Source organism: Saccopteryx bilineata, chromosome 9 (genome assembly GCF_036850765.1).
Source record: "Saccopteryx bilineata isolate mSacBil1 chromosome 9, mSacBil1_pri_phased_curated, whole genome shotgun sequence".
Lineage (NCBI taxonomy): Eukaryota > Metazoa > Chordata > Mammalia > Chiroptera > Emballonuridae > Saccopteryx > Saccopteryx bilineata.
In genome coordinates, this window is record NC_089498.1 from 93,134,137 (window position 1) to 93,150,562 (window position 16,426).

At 42.1% G+C, this 16,426-nt stretch overlaps 1 protein-coding gene across 2 annotated transcripts in view; it reads left to right on the forward strand.

Moving 5' to 3' along the window:
• CHAT (choline O-acetyltransferase) overlaps positions 1-7,252 on the forward strand; it is an 84,432-nt gene extending 77,180 nt beyond the window's left edge. For both annotated transcript variants that reach the window (XM_066242848.1, XM_066242847.1), the window contains 2 exons: positions 4,349-4,486; positions 6,574-7,252. In XM_066242848.1, the coding sequence (XP_066098945.1) occupies positions 4,349-4,486; positions 6,574-6,843 (408 nt within the window). In that variant the 3' untranslated portion in view covers positions 6,844-7,252. The remainder of the gene's footprint in view (positions 1-4,348; positions 4,487-6,573) is intronic.
• Positions 7,253-16,426: the final 9,174 nt, after the last annotated feature.

The window sequence follows — 16,426 nt, forward strand, 5'->3', positions numbered from 1 at the left end:
ATATATTCAGAAAGAGCTGGCATAAGAACTGAAGTAGAGCAAGGGCAGGGGACTTAAGAGGAGCTCAAACTTCTGACTTCTGATTAAACATGGTAGATTGAACACAGGGGTTACTATCCTTTCCCCAAAAAACCCTCAAAAACATCAGCAAAGTAAGTTTTAAGCCATAAATGCACTAGAAGAAAGAGAACAGCATAGGAGGTGACAGCAAACTTTTAGACCTGAAAAGTAAAAGAGATGGCAACAAATTTAGCAGACCAGAGAAAGCTGAAACCTAAGTAAATTGTAAGGGAGGCCCAGGAGCCCAATGAGCTATAGTGCAGAACCTCAGATATTGGGGTACCCACCAAAAGTAAGGCTGTAGGGCTGAAAAGAAGAAAATTGGTGGAATAAGAAGGACTCTAGACTTGGAGACACCAGGTACAGCTGAGGGATTGGATACTGTCCCAGAAATAGGGGATTCATGGAAGTCTGCTTGCTTACTAGTACACCCTCCAGCCCCTCAGCTCCAGGTATACTGGTAACCCCTTTATTACCACCTCTCCCCAAGCAGGAGATTAGAAAATTTTTATGTGATGAAACTGACCAAGCCAAGAAAACAGATTCACAGACATTGACAGTATGTGTGTTTGTGTGTGTGGAGGGGGGGCGGGTCTCCAATGAAAAAGCCCAGCCAGCCCACCTCACAGTGAAGTCCACCAATTGACAAGTACATTCTCATTCTTCTACTCATTTTTTCGGTGCTTTATTCTAGCATAAAATAGCCATAATTCACCAGACATTAAAAAGTTGCTAATATAAAAGACAAAAACCAGTAAAAACAAATACTTCTGTTTAATTTTTTAAATAATTTTTAAAAAACTTAAAGGGAATAAAATCAATGCAGGAAATAGAAGGATTTAAAAAACTAAAATTGAAATCTTCTGAAAGAGAAAGAATATTATTGCATCCATAAATAAAAATAAAATTTTATTTCATTTTCAAAAAAGAAAAGTAACTCTGGGGGGAAATATGGTGAAAATTTAATTGGAGTTCTCAACAGCATCACTGGAAGGGTTACAATGGTTTAGCAATGCTTTCAAATTCTGAGAAAGTTATTTTTAACACATATTCTATACCCAGCTAAACTATCATCAAGTTTGAAGAGAATAAGGACATTTTCGGACAGATTAGGTCTCAAAATTTTTACTATTAAGCTCTCTTTCTTGTAAAGCTATCAGAGGATGTAGAACACTAGTATAAGAGAAGAAAATAGAAAAGAAAAAGTCAAAGGATCCAAAAATGAAAAGATTCAATATAAGAGGCAGAGAGAGAGGATGATAGTAAAGGGGAATCCCAAGCTGGCAGCTGCTCAGCAGAACCAAGAAGCAAGCAGTCCATAGAAGAGCAAGAAGTGAAGGGAGAAGTGAAACAGTTTAATTATCAGATATGTTTAGTGTATTGAGGGAAGTTTTATGCTTCTGACTAAGGTTTTAGGAATCAATTAGTTATAGACATATAGAAAGCTCAACAAATGGGAAAAAACATAATTTCATCGTTTTTCATCATTTAAAAATGGTCATTTTCTAGGGAAAACAAAAAAATAAGAAAGAAAATCTAATCATAATACATGAAGGACTTAACCATAAATCCTTGAATAATTATAATCATGGAAAAACTGAACGTTGATCAAGCAACAAAGAGTTAAAATATAACTACTGGGAAGATGGGAGAATGCATGTGTATTTGGAGAAGAGGGGTATACAAGAGCCAAAGTTTATCTTCTATAGTAAGAGAAGTATTTATATAAGTAACACTAAAAAGTGCCGCAATGGCCTTCTATACCTGTTATTTAGAACTAAGAAAGCACACGCTGGAAGTGTTCTGAGCAGTTGCCTCTGTGGAGTGGGAATCAGTGCTGGCGTGGTGACATAAGCCATTATTTGGTTTTTTAAACTATTTAAATATATAACTGTGATAATAATTTAGATTTTTTTTTTTTAGAAAAAAATTAGAAAACTATCTTCCAAAGGATTGCCATGGGGTCATTTTGCATTAACTATTTTAAGTTGATGAGGATGATTAAAAAAAAAAAAAAAAAAAAGATAGGGGATAGAGAAAGAAGAGCTGTGGAGATGCATTAGGTAAGTCTGATGACTGGTTGGCCATGCAGAGTAAGGGATGGGGAAGAACCAAGGAACCTTCCCCATATCTGGCAAGTATACTTGGTCAGGGTGGTAGAGAAGAACATTCCAGTGAGGGACAAACGTGGTCCAGACACCCTCGTCACATATTTTCATAGCACCTTGTGGTTTCCTTTATAACATTTAACCTCAGTTGTTGAACACGAGTTTATTTAAATAGATGGCTAACCTCTGCCTACCACCCTATTGAGGCTCCATGAGGGTTGAATCTAGAACTGCTTTATTCTCTTCTCTGCCCAGTGCTCAGCAACAGCAGGAACACAGTAGGCACTCAGGATTGTCTAAATGAATGAAAAAGGGTGAATGATGAGTCATTTCACTCACTACTCATGGCACCCATCCAAACAATCTGTTCAATCAAACCCAGTTGCTACATGTAGGTTCCAAGACAGTGAAGACAGGGCTGGGCTGTCTGCAGCACAGTGTAGCTGTTCCTACAGAGCTACAGAAATCAGTCAGTAAACAGAGGTGACCAGAGAAATGGGATGTGTGCTTGACATCATAGCTGGGCTCAGTTCTTCCTCTGTCTGAACACAGCACATGTGAAGTGAGCAGTGATTGTATAACGATTCTCTCCATCTTATAATTAGGTGCATTTGGATAGTCGGGGGCCTCTGAGTCATCTTTATGTATTCATTTCCAACTGAAAGAGAGCAGTTGTCAAATTACCAAATGTGCCTCATAAACCTGAGCCAAGTTCTCTGTGATGGGAGGTGTCTTTATATATGGGGCTTTAACAGTTAAGTGGACAATGGTGAAACCCCCCCAAAATTACAGTTGCCCTGAGGTTGACCCAGAGGTGATTACTGTAGGCCAGAGGTGGCCCCACATCTCCATCAGCCCCTTCCCCCAATTTTCTCAAATAAGTGTGTAACCTAAGCAAAACCAGGGTGTGCACTACACATGCAGCCTCAGGTGGGCAATGCAGAATGGGTGTCCTAGCCCACGGTCCACTGCCATCCCACCACCATCTGGAGCACCTCCCACAGAGAAGTTCTGGAGCTCCCATTGTTATTATCATATCCTTTGCTGAGAACTCAAATACCTAGCAATAAAAAGAAAAAAACCGGCCCTGGCCGGTTGGCTCAGCAGTAGAGTGTCGGCCTGGCGTGCGGGGGACCCGGGTTCGATTCTCGGCCAGGGCACATAAGAGAAGCGCCCATCTGCTTCTCCACCCCCGCCCCCCCTCCTTCCTCTCTGTCTCTCTCTTCCCCTCCCGCAGCGAGGCTCCATTGGAGCAAAGATGGCCCGGGCGCTGGGGATGGCTCCTTGGCCTCTGCCCCAGGCGCTAGAGTGGCTCTGGTCGCGGCAGAGTGACGCCCTGGAGGGGCAGAGCATTGCCCCCTGGTGGGCAGAGCATTGCCCCTGGTGGGCATGCCGGGGGGGATCCCGGTAGGGCGCATGCGGGAGTCTGTCTGACTGTCTCTCCCTGTTTCCAGCTTCAGAAAAATACAAAAAAAAAAAAAAAAAGAAAGAAAGAAAGAAAGAAAGAAAGAAAAAAACCTTTCCTCGTTCAAGCTTTCCCATTGAAAATATCAGCTGAGCCTCTCCTAAGATGTCTAATTTCTGTTTCAAAATGATTCCTTAGATTTTAGATCCACTTGAGTTGATTGTTTCTGGGACCATGAAATAGCAGCCAAGATTCAGGAACAAGATCTTAACAACTTTTGTTCTCATTCCTTTGCGTCCCACTGGAGGATAAAGTGTTGGGGGTAGTGAGAACCTATCTAGTGACAGCCAGGCCCCTCGCCATGCCTGCATGAGGCTCACAGTCCCTGGGCCCAGTGCCTGTCCTTCTGCCCAGACTCGTTCTCTATCTGACAAAGTACTGGAGTCAACCAGGCAGACTGCACCTTCACTTCAAGTGGTAAGTGGTTCCACATGGTAAACTTCAGCAGTCACCATGGGAAGGGACTCAGACTCACACTGGAGTGCAGCTGGAGCTGGACTCATCCTGAGCACATAAACATGCACAAGGGCCCGAGGAGCAGAGGTCACATTGTAAAGGGGTCAGTCCTGGGCAGCCACCCACACATGCGCCCTGCAGTGAGCACTGAGCAAGTGTGGCCATTAGAGTCACCACTAGCCCTAAGGACTAGGGAGGAAAGGAGGAGGCATGTGAGAGTCCACATCTCATTCACCAGTCTTTGTTCCCTACTGCCCAGGCCATAACGGGGATGGCCATCGACAATCACCTGCTGGGGCTGCGGGAGCTGGCCCGGGATGTGTGCAAGGAGCTGCCTGAAATGTTCACAGATGAAACATACCTGATGAGCAATCAGTTTGTCCTCTCCACCAGCCAGGTACAACCCTATTGTGGCCATTGTCCAAGCAGCCACCTAACGTAATCAGTGGGTTTTCTAAAGAGCTCGGTGAATATAGGCCACTGGTTGGAATCAGACAAGTCCTGTATCCACATCTCATGAACTCTGTGACCTTCTGCAAATGACCTAAATGATCAGATCACTGCTATTCATCTTCTACATGGGGATAATCATAAGTGCCACCTGAGCAGAGGTAGACAGGATAGGAAAGCACTCATTCTGGTGCCCTAACCATTACACTACTATCTTTCAGCCTGTCACCTCTGGAGTCTGATAGGCCTAGAGTGAAGTCCTGGCTCATTTAGATGCAATGATGTAGGTAGAAAGCCCAGCCAAATGCCGAGCACAGACAGGGCCCTCCAAGCAGGTCACAGCCATTATAATAAATGGCCATGCAACGAACAGCAAGCGATTAGCTGCCAGCCCAGCATCTCCTAATCAGTACCACTGGCTTGTTCTGTTGGAGGACCACTGTCACAACAATGGACTGAAATCCATTAGGAGAAGGCAGCGGTTTAAGAAAAAAAGTACCCCACATAGATACACACATCAATTTACTGAAACTCCACCTCATCTATGAAAGGCTGCCCATGGGCAATAGGCTCATAAAGTTATGTTTGAGAATAAAAGCCCACTCAGTGATTTGATTTTCCCATTATTGCAGTGAGCTGCAGATGTGACTAAACAGGGCAGAGCACAACATAAATTCTCCAGGAAACAATCCACGGGCAAAGAGTGCTTTGGAATGGCTTTATGGCCTTCGGCTGTTGTATGGCAAATTTACATGACAATAAGGTGACTCTATTAATAAGACTAATGATTTGTTATGCCCCATTAAAACAACCGGTGTCATTTCTGAAATTATTTTACCTACCTGGTAAAACAAACCTACCCTGCCCTGGCCGGTTGGCTCAGTGGTAGAGCGTTGGCTGGTGTGTGGAAGTCCCGGGTTTGATTCCTGGCCAGGGCACACAGGAGAAGCGCCCATCTGTTTCTCCACCCCTCCCCCCTCCTTCCTCTCTGTCTCTCTCTTCCCCTCCCACAGCCAAGGCTCCATTGGAGCAAAGTTGGCCTGGGCGCTGAGGATTGCACCATGGCCTCCACCTCAGGTGCTAGAATGGCTCCGATTGCAGCAGAGCGGTGCCTCCTGGTGGGCATGCCGGGTGGATCCCAGTTGGGCGCATGCAGGAGTCTGTCTGACTGCCTCCCTGCTTTTAAATTTGGAAAAATACTAAATAAATAAATATAAAACAAACCTACCCTGAACTTGCCTCAAAACATGTCCTATTTTCCCACTAAGACCAGCTAATAAAATTAATTGGCATATGGCAGTTCGTTTTTTGTTTTTTTTTTTCTTTTTGTTTTTGCAACTGGAAATAAGCATTTATGACTTGAATGCCTTCAGAAACACATTTTTCTTGGTTTGTAATCTGGATCACAATCTTGGCGCTCTGAATTCAAAATATATTCCGTATATAAACGAAAACTTCAATTGATGGTTAACTCTGAAGCACCCACCCCTGGGTAATTGTGCATGGCTGAGCTGTGGGAAGAAAAACCAGACCAGCCAGGCAATGCTGATAGTAATTAAGGATGTGAGGAAAATCGACAGAAGGTACAGGCCAGATTTCCTCCAGTTCATAAAGTATTCCCTCTGGGAAGTCATCGAATCATTGGATGTCACTATGGTGCCATTTAATAAATTATCCTGATTGCTTTGGTGCCTCGAATGGCCCCTAGCTAAAGGAGAGACTCAGCTGAGACCCAGTAGCAGGTGAGTCGGGCGTGTCTGACTCCACAGTAGAGCAGATGTCACACCAGGGAGCGGCGTAAGGCCCCTCTCCTTCTGCTTTCATGCAGAGAGATGGGTTCATTGTTGTGACTGTGACCGTGGCCATCCATGCTGAAGCAGCCAGTTGATTGGGTTAACTCAGTCAAACGCCCAGGTGGAAAAGAGAGAAGCTGATACTCCATGGAGGCCTCAGGTTGCTAGAGTGCCCTTTGTGCTAATAGGCTCACAGGTTATATTTCAGAACAAGCAGCTCCTGATCTGTTCTCTCCTCCAGGTGCCCACAACCATGGAGATGTTCTGCTGCTATGGGCCCGTGGTGCCCGATGGGTACGGTTGCTGCTACAACCCCCAACCCGAGAGTGTCCTTTTCTGCATCTCTAGCTTCCACAGCTGCAAAGAGACCTCTTCTACCAAGTTTGCAAAAGCTGTGGAGGAAAGCCTCGCTGACATGAGAGACCTCTGCAATCAGCCACAACTTGATGCAGGCAAGCCACCGGGGACAAAAGAAAAAGACGCAAGGCCCAGCCAGTGCCACCAACCTTGACTCTTGGCCACTATACTTCACTTCCCCAAACCCAGCATCCTGCAGCTGCCAGACCCTGCTGAACCCTTGCTCCCAACTCTCACCCTCGCTGGCTCCCCTGTCCTCGGGGCCCAACACACAGACCACAGTGAGGCGTCACACAGAGCTGTGTGTCTGGAGGACAGTGTCCCTCATTATGCATGGACTTGTCACTAGTTGTAGCAGTGCCCTCTGGCCCGTGCAGTGCTAACACCTGTGCAGAGGAAGTAAAGCAGCCTGGGTCAGGAGTGGTCTAGTGAGGTGGGGGGCGCACACTGACTTCCCTTCACAGCCTCGGAAGCCTAATGTTGCTATTTGCTTCCCCAGCAAGACCTACCAAGCTCAGGGCATGTTTTGCCCAGCGAAATAATGAGTCACCTTATTAAGTGCAATGTACCTAATGAATAATGAGGGAAGAGGCTAAGTTCAGGTCATTACCTCTTTTCTTTTGAGGAGAGGGAGAGGGCTTTGTTTTCAGACTCAAAGCAGTCTAATCATTCAGAGGGTCCTGAGCCAAGCCACACAGTTCTGTCAGCTCTCTCTCTCCCCTACACACACACACACACACACACACACACACACACACACACACAGCCCAAGTTCATTTAAAATACAATAACTTGAGCACACCAACACATTTCACCTTCTGCCTTCCAGGGACAGCCTTCCCTGGAGCTCAGAAATTCTGAGCTGGCTATTCTGGAAGGGGAAAGGAAGGGGAAGAATCTCTGCCTTTGCCCTGGAGTACTTGCTGCTCTCTGCTTTCTCAGGAGGTTCAGGGACAGTCCAGAATGAACGAGCAGCACAGCCTGGGGCAAACCGGGGAAGGAAGGATGGAAGGACTGGTCCACTTCTCCAAGGATCCTGCCACTTGTGTGTTTTTCTAATTGCTTTTTCTTTCCCCTTCACATCAAACATGCCCCAGTAGGTGATCTTCCTCTCAGAGAAGATGAGAAAGTGTTGCACTGGAAGTTTTCTGTTGTTGATTTGTTTTGTTTTATTCATTCCTAAGAGAGGTTTTTAAGAAAACTGCTGTGACATAATTTTAGGAAATATCTCAGTGGCCCAAGCAGGACATCTTTGGACAGCTGGGTTCCTGTATGTGGAAGATGTTGTACAGGGACAGACTAAAACCTGTGTGGAGGAGCCTAAGGCTGTGGCCTCAGGGGCTGAATGGGTCAGGGAGGGCAGAACAGCTGTGTCCAGAACCAGCTCCAGTGAAGGGCAGAGCATCCACAGAACCAGGGTTGATGTTGTCCTGAGAGGCTGTGATCACCAAGGAGATCTTCACATCAGGGCATATTTTTATGGAAAATTTAAAAGGACAAAGGAGTGATAAAGCCACCAGAAAAAGTCAGACTGCACATAGCTGAGGCCACCCACCTCTGTCCAGAGTTAGGTGCAGATTCCAGCTCTCATCACTGTGAGTTCTTGCGTGGAGGCTGGGAGGGGGCTAGTCCAGAAAAAGTCATCCCCACCCTATGCTGCTCATGCTGCGAAATTCTGAGCACTCCCCTCTGACTTATGGATGCTGCACCTGTCCCTTCTTTGGGCCACTTTGTATGCTGCCTGCATTTTGACCTGTGCTGGAACAAGCAGGGCAGAGAAAAGGCCATGCATTCTGACCTTTGCTCAACTCTTTAAAAATACAAGCAACTCCAAGTAGTCAATTCCTTGAGCTCCGGGTTATAGATTGCAGATTCCTATTGGATAATCTGAAAGATCCTAGCACTGCCCATCAAAGCCATTGGTCCTTGCTCTTGCCCTCAGATACCTACCTTTCTGTTCCCTTTGTGAAGTGGCAGCCCAGGAGTCTTGGGCATATCTGGAGAAATGCTGTCTATCTGCTGTAAATTGACCCAAAGCCACAGTCCATTCTTACCCAATGACCATAGTACATATCTGAGTTCTCTTCTCGTTTCCTTCCAGGGATTTCTGAGCAGGCAGAGAGCTCTTATTTCAGGGTCAAGGAGCCCTGTTGACTTTGACCAAGAGACTCATCGAATGGGGATAAGAATGTCCCAACCTTGTGAGGCTGTGAGAGTTGTAGCTTATGTGTACAAAGGGTCTTGCACAAGCAGGTGGGCACTGGTACCCACTGTCAGAATAATATTTCCCCAGTGGCAACTATTTGAGTGGCTTTTATTTCAAACTTTCATACTGATCTGACAGAACCAATCTCACACCTGCCATTCTCTGAGCCTAGGGAAAGGAACCTGACTGTATATTCAGATATCAACCATGCATTGTGAGGGTTTGGAGAAGTGTGATGGGGGACATTTGACAGGAGGGACACCTCCAGTGTTGGAGGAAGGGGCTGGAAGCTGGTCTTCCCCCCCTCCAAGCACAGGTGGGTGTAAAAAGTCTTTCTGCAAAGGAAACAATGAGCCAAGGCCATGTGGGAACCCTGGTAAAGACATGTCCCCAAAGAGCTGAAAAATGAAACCAGAAAATGGTCACTTTGGGATAGTGCTGCTAATAAAAATGTATGTAGTATCTTAAAATACTTCTATGTTGCCAAATTATATAGTTAATTGAGTTCTATTTTTATAAAATAGTTTTAGATTTATGGTGATATATACATGTGCATTTATAGCTTTTCCATTCTAGGTTATAGTTTTGTGCTTCCAAGAAATGTATATATGACTGAAAGAACTATATATTGAAAACACTATATTCAAATTATATAAATATTGTAAGCTTGTATCCAATAAAAAGTGATGCCAAGAAAGATGGGGTTGGGCATTGTTTCTACCCAGAAATGTTATTAAAATTTTAGTGTAAGTTCTGTGAGCTGGGTCAACAATTCATTTGCTTTTGTCTGAAATCTCTCAGCAACAATGGTGGATGTCTTTAGCTACATCCACCAAAAGAGAAAGGGACAGAGGAACTTTGTCTCCTGTAGTGTGTGGTATGCCACCGTGGGGTAGTTATGAGGGGCAGAGAAGCTTCACGGAGTGTTTGTGATGTTGGCAAAAGCTGGATGTAGTGTTGGGTATCTCCATTTAGGTCTGCACAAACGTGCATGGTCAGAATGGAGTGGAAGGAAAAGCATCAAGCTCAGAGGCAGGATGCCTGAAATATGAACCCAGCTCTAACTCTAACTTACCATGGACTTTAGGGATGTCATTTCACCTATCTAACCCTTAGTTTTCTCGTCGATAAAATGGAGATGTTGATATCAGCACTACCCACTTCCACGGTTGTAAGGAGATGATATGAGATGGTCATTGTATGACAACTTAGGAAGTGATATAAAAAACTAGCATTTCTATTGCAGGCTCACAGGTGCCTGTGCACATAGGTCCCCTCAGCCTGCATGGCCCAAAGATATGTTGCAAGCCTCAAGACTACTCCACAGCCACAATAATTCACAGAACCAGATCTGAAGTTCCTCCAAACAGAAGCCCAACCTGCTTTCCAACCAGAGCCTAACCTCAAAGTGTATGATTTATGTGGCTGGGATGTAGAAAAGACACTATCTTCAACAACAACAAAAGTGAAAATTGATGACCTAAGTATAACTTGAAAAAAAAAACAACAGTAAATTCAGAAAGAACAATAAATTTAAATAAAGTAATAAAGATTAAGAATAGCTATCAATGTAGAATTAGATCAATAATTTATATGGAACCACAATAGAAACCAAATAGCCATAGCAATCTTGAGAAAGAAAAAAAAGTTAAAAGAAACATGCTACCTGATATCAATGTATATTACAAGGCCAAAATAATCAATACAGCATGGCACTGGCATAAAAACAGACATATAGATAATGGAACAGAACAGAGAGCTCAGGAATAAACCCATGACTATGTTATCAATTATTGCTCACAAAAATTAGGGGATATTTAAAAATGAATATGAAGTGATAAAAAAAGCATTTGATTTTTCTTTATTAAACAAGAACATCAAAAAAGCAAATGACGCCCTGGCCGGTTGGCTCAGCGGTAGAGCGTCAGCCTGGAGTGCGGTGGACCCGGGTTCGATTCCCGGCCAGGGCACATAGGAGAAGCGTCCATTTGCTTCTCCACCCCCCCCCCCACCCTTCCTCTCTGTCTCTCTCTTCCCCTCCCACAGCCGAGGCTCCATTGGAGCAAAGATGGCCCGGGCGCTGGGGATGGCTCCTTGGCCTCTGCCCCAGGCGCTAGAGTGGCTCTGGTCGCGGCAGAGCGACGCCCCGGAGGGGCAGAGCATCGCCCCCTGGTGGGCAGAGCGTCGCCTCTGGTGGGCGTGCCAGGTGGATCCTGGTGGGGCGCATGCGGGAGTCTGTCTGACTGTCTCTCCCCGTTTCCAGCTTCAGAAAAATACAAAAAAAAAAAAAAAAGGCAAATGACAAGTCAAAGAAAGTTGTTTGTGCAAATGAGATACAAAACCAACTTTTATTTCATTGGTGAAAATATACTATACAAAAGGCTGAAAATAGTGGAGTATCTCCTCATTCCCTGATCCCCTAATTTCTGTGAGCAGTATTTGATAAAATAGGCAATACAGTGTGGTAAAGATAGTCAATTCAATAAATGGTGCTGAGAAAATTAGACAGATACATGCCAAAAAAAGAAAAAAAGGAAGCTAGACCCTTCTTACACCATACACAAGAATAAACTCAAAGTGGACTAAAGACTTAAATGTAAGACTCAAAACCATAAAAATCTTAGAAGAAAACATAGTAAAATTTTAGATATTTCTTGTAGCAATATTTTTTTCTGACACATCTCCTCAGGTAAAGGAAACAATAAAAAAGTAAATAAATGGGACTAAATCAAACTAAAAGGTTTTTCAGAGCAAAGGAAATCATCAACAAAATGAAAAGACAACCTGCAGAATGGGAGACCATATTACCCAATGATACAGCTGATAAGAGGTTAATAACCAAAATTTGTAAATAACTCATAAAACTCAACACCAAAAAAAAAAAAAAACAACAAAAACCAAAAAATAAGCAATCCAATTAAAAAATTGGCAAAGGACCTGAATAGATGCTTTCTTAAAGAAGACATACAAATGGCCAACAGACATAAGAAAAGATGCTCAACATCATTAATCATCAGAGAAATGCAAATTAAAACCACAATGAGCTATCACCTCACATCTGTCAAAATGGCTATCATCAATAAATCCACAAACAATAAATGTTGGCAAGGATGTGGAGAAAAGGAAACCCTTATGCACTGCTGGTGGGAATGCAGATTGGTGCAGACACTGTGGAAAGCAATATGAAGATTTTTTTTTAAATTAAAGATAGAACTGCCTTATGACCCAGTGGTTCCACTTCTGGGATTATATCCAAAGAAATCACTGAATTCAAATGAATACATACACCCCCATGTTCATTACAGCATAATTTAAAATAGTCAAGATTTTTTTTTTCATTATAAAGAATAGTCAAGATTCGAAAGCAGTTCAAGTGCCCATCAGTAGATGAGTGGATAAAAAGCTGTGGTACACAATGTAGTATGCAGATGGCATTTTATTGAAACCTTGAAACCTGTATAGTTTTTGTGAACCAATAAATTAAATAGATAGATAGATGATAGATAGATAGATAGATAGATAGATAGATAGATAGATAGATAGATAGATAAGGAGCATTTTTTTTAGGCCCTGGCCAAGAAGCTCAGTTGATTAGTCCATTGTCCTTATATGGCAGAGTTGCGGGTTTGATCTCCATTCAGGGTACATACAAGAATCAACCGATGAATGCATAAATAAGTGGGACAAGTTGATATTTCTTTCTCTCTCCCTTACTCTCTCTTTAAAAAAATAAATAAACAAATTTAAAAATAAAAAGCTGTGGTACATTAACACAATGAAATACTACTCAGCCATAACAAAAGTGAAGGAAATCTTACCTTTTATGACAGCAAGAATGGACCTAGAAAGCAGTATGCTAAGTGAAATAAGCCAGACAGAGAAAGACAAGCACCATACGATCTCATGCATATGTGGAATCTAGTGAACAAAATAAATTAACAAACACAATAGAAACAGACTTATAGATATGGAGAACAGACAGACAGCTGTCAGAGGAAAGGGGTGTTGAGGAGCTAGGTGTAAAAGGCGAAGGGATTAAGCAAAGATTTTAAAAACTGATAGACACAATAGTACAGTGATTAAAAGAGGGAACGGGAGGCTGGGGAGGTAAGAGAAGGTAAAGGGAGAATAAATAGTGATGGAAGGGATTTGACTTAGGGAGGTAAACACACAATACAATATACCAATGATGTAGTATAGAATTGTACCCCTGAATCATATATACATATATATATATATAAATTTTTTTTGGTATTTTTCCAATGTTAGAAGCAGGGTGGCTATCAGATAGACTTCCACATGCACCCAAGATCCACCCAGCATGCCCACCAGGGGGCGATGCTCTGCCCATCTGGGGCATTGCTCCACTGCAGCTGGAACCATTCTAGTGCCTGAGGCAGAGGCCATGGAGTCATCTTCAGTGCCCAGGCAAACTTTGTTCCAATGGAGACTTGGCTGCAGGAGGGGAAGAGAGAGAGAGGAAGGAAAAGGGGAAGGGTGGGGAAGCAGATGGGCGCTTCTCCTGTGTGCCCTGACTGGAATCAAACCCTGGACATCTGCAAGCCGGGCTGACGCTCTACCGCTAAGCCAACCAGCCAGGGCTGAAACCTATATAATTTTATTATCTAATGTCACTTCAATTAATTCAATTAAAAAATTTTAAAAGCTATCAAGGAAGGAGAAAACAAAAATACAATAAACAAAATAAATAAAAGAAAATTTGATTCTTTAAAAAGATTAACAAAATAGACAAGTGTCTGGAAAAACAAATTTAAAAAAAGAAAGTCAGAAATAAATAATATGAATAAAAAGTTGACATAACTATAATAAATTAGACATTTGAAATAAAAGAATATATGAACCACTGTATGCCAATAAATTTGAAAACTTAAATTAAAAATAGAAAAAATTTTAGAAAAATATAATAAGCTAAAATTGACTCAAGAATAAAATTTCTGAATATTCTTATAAATCTTAAGTAAACTAAAGAAGTAGTTTAAAATGTTCCCATTAAGGTGCTGGGAAAACTGGAAAGCCACATGCAAAAGAATGAAACTGGACTAGTTTGTCCCCCTATACTAAAATTAACTCAAAATGGATCAAAGATCTAAACATAAGACCTGAAACAATTAAGTACATAGAAGAAGACATAGGTACTAAACTCTTGGACCTGGGTTTTAAAGAGCATTTTATGAATTTGACTCCAAAGGCAAGAGAAGTGAAGGCAAAAATTAATGAATGGGACTACATCAGACTAAGAAGTTTTTGCTCAGCAAGAGAAACTGATAACAAAATAAATAGACAGCCAACTAAATGGGAAATGATATTTTCAAACAACAGCTCAGATAAGGGCCTAATATCCAAAATATACAAAGAACTCATAAAACTCAACAACAAACAAACAATCCAATAAAAAAAATGGGAAGAGGACATGAACAGACACTTCTCCCAGGAAGAAATACAAATGGCCAACAGATATATGAAAAGATGCTCATCTTCTTTAATTATTAGAGAAATGCTAATCAAAACTGCAATGAGATACCACCTCACACCTGTTAGATTAGCTATTACTTACAAGACAGGTAATAGCAAATGTTGGAGAGGCTGTGGAGAAAAAGGAACCCTCATACACTGTTGGTGGGAATGTAAAGTAGTACAACCATTATGGAAGAAAGTATGGTGGTTCCTCAAAAAACTGAAAATATTCAATAGAACTACCTTATGACCCAGCAATCCTTCTACTGGGTATATACCCCAAAAACTCAGAAACATTGATACATAAAGACACATGCAGCCCCATGTTCATTGCAGCATTGTTCACAGTGGCCAGGACATGGAAACAACCAAAAAGCCTGTCAATAGATGACTGGATAAAGAAGATGTGGCACATATACACTATGGAATACTACTCATCCATAGAAATGATGACATGGGATCACTTACAGCAAAATGGTGGGATCTTGATAACATGATACGAAGTGAAATAAGTAAATCAGAAAAAACCAGGAACTGCATTATTCCATACGTAGGTGGGACATAAAAGTGAGACTAAGAGACATTGATAAGAGTGTGGTGGTTATGGGGGGAGGGGGGAGAGGGAGAGGGAAAGGGGGAGGGGGAGGGGCACAAAGAAAACTAGATAGAAGGTGACAGAGGACAATCTGACTTTGGGTGATGGGTATGCAACATAATTGATTGACAAGATAACCTGGACATGTTATCTTTGAATATATGTATCCTGATTTATTGATGTCGCCCCATTAAAAAAAAATCTTCCCATTAAGTGAAAAAAAAAGGGGGGGAATAAAATTTAATAGACATGTTCTACCAAATATTCAAAGAAGTGATCATTTTAATTGTACACAAAATAAACAAAGGGATATTCTCTATTTTTCTATACTCCCTTATTTATGCTATGATGCTAATATAACTTTATATTTAAACTTAGATTAGGACATACTGTTGTAAAGTACCCAATCCACAATTCCCCGGGTTTTCATAGAGACACATAGTCCAAATAAGTTTTTGAAAAGTTTTATTAAAGGAGGAGATTTATTAAATATACCGGCCGCATGTATCTTACATGAGGCAGTTCCAAAGTACCAAATCTTGTGAGTCATTAATATTCTAGGGGTTGGTTATATACCATTAATTATACATGGACGGGGAAATAACCTGACATCACGGTGTAAGCCTATACCTTTGTCCAGACATACATACATTAACTACATGCTTTCAGGAGGGGAGAGGTAGTCTCCATGGCAGGGGTCCCCAAACTTTTTACACAGGGGGCCAGTTCACTGTCCCTCAGACCGTTGGAGGGCCGAACTATAAAAAAAAAACTATGAACAAATCCCTACGTACACTGCACATATTTTAAAGTAAAAAAACAAAACGGGAACAAATACAATATTTAAAATAAAGAACAAGTAAATTTAAATCAACAAACTGACCAGTATTTCAATGGGAACTATGCTCCTCTCACTGACCACCAATGAAAGAGGTGTCCCTTCCAGAAGTGCAGCGGGGGGCCGGATAAATGGCCTCGGGGGGCCGCAGTTTGGGGACCCCTGCTCCATGGGAACAAATGCCTGTAAATGGTCCATTAGTATAAGAAAAGGTTTAATTTTTTTCCCTACACCTGGCAGCTATTCACCCATTTCCCCATAGGTATGGGGGAAGGTCAGAGAATCCAAGTCTCCTTTCCTCTTCTGCATTTACAACACAATGCCATCAGCCATCTTGGTTTTATGCTAATCATACAAGTATAGAGATCATCTACAAAATCCCTCTGTACACCTAGCCCAAACTAACAAAATGTTCTTTAAGCTTCCTAAAATATTAATATTAATTCTGTAGCCTTTGATACTTTACAAGAGTACCACATGTCCATTTCACTCGTACATATATATCCCCCAAAATATTTAAAAGTATATAAAGAAGATAATATACTAACAACTAAGTCAGGTTTATCCAAGGATGCAAGGTATTTTAATATTAAGAGCTATCTAAATGTCATTTACTTTATCAA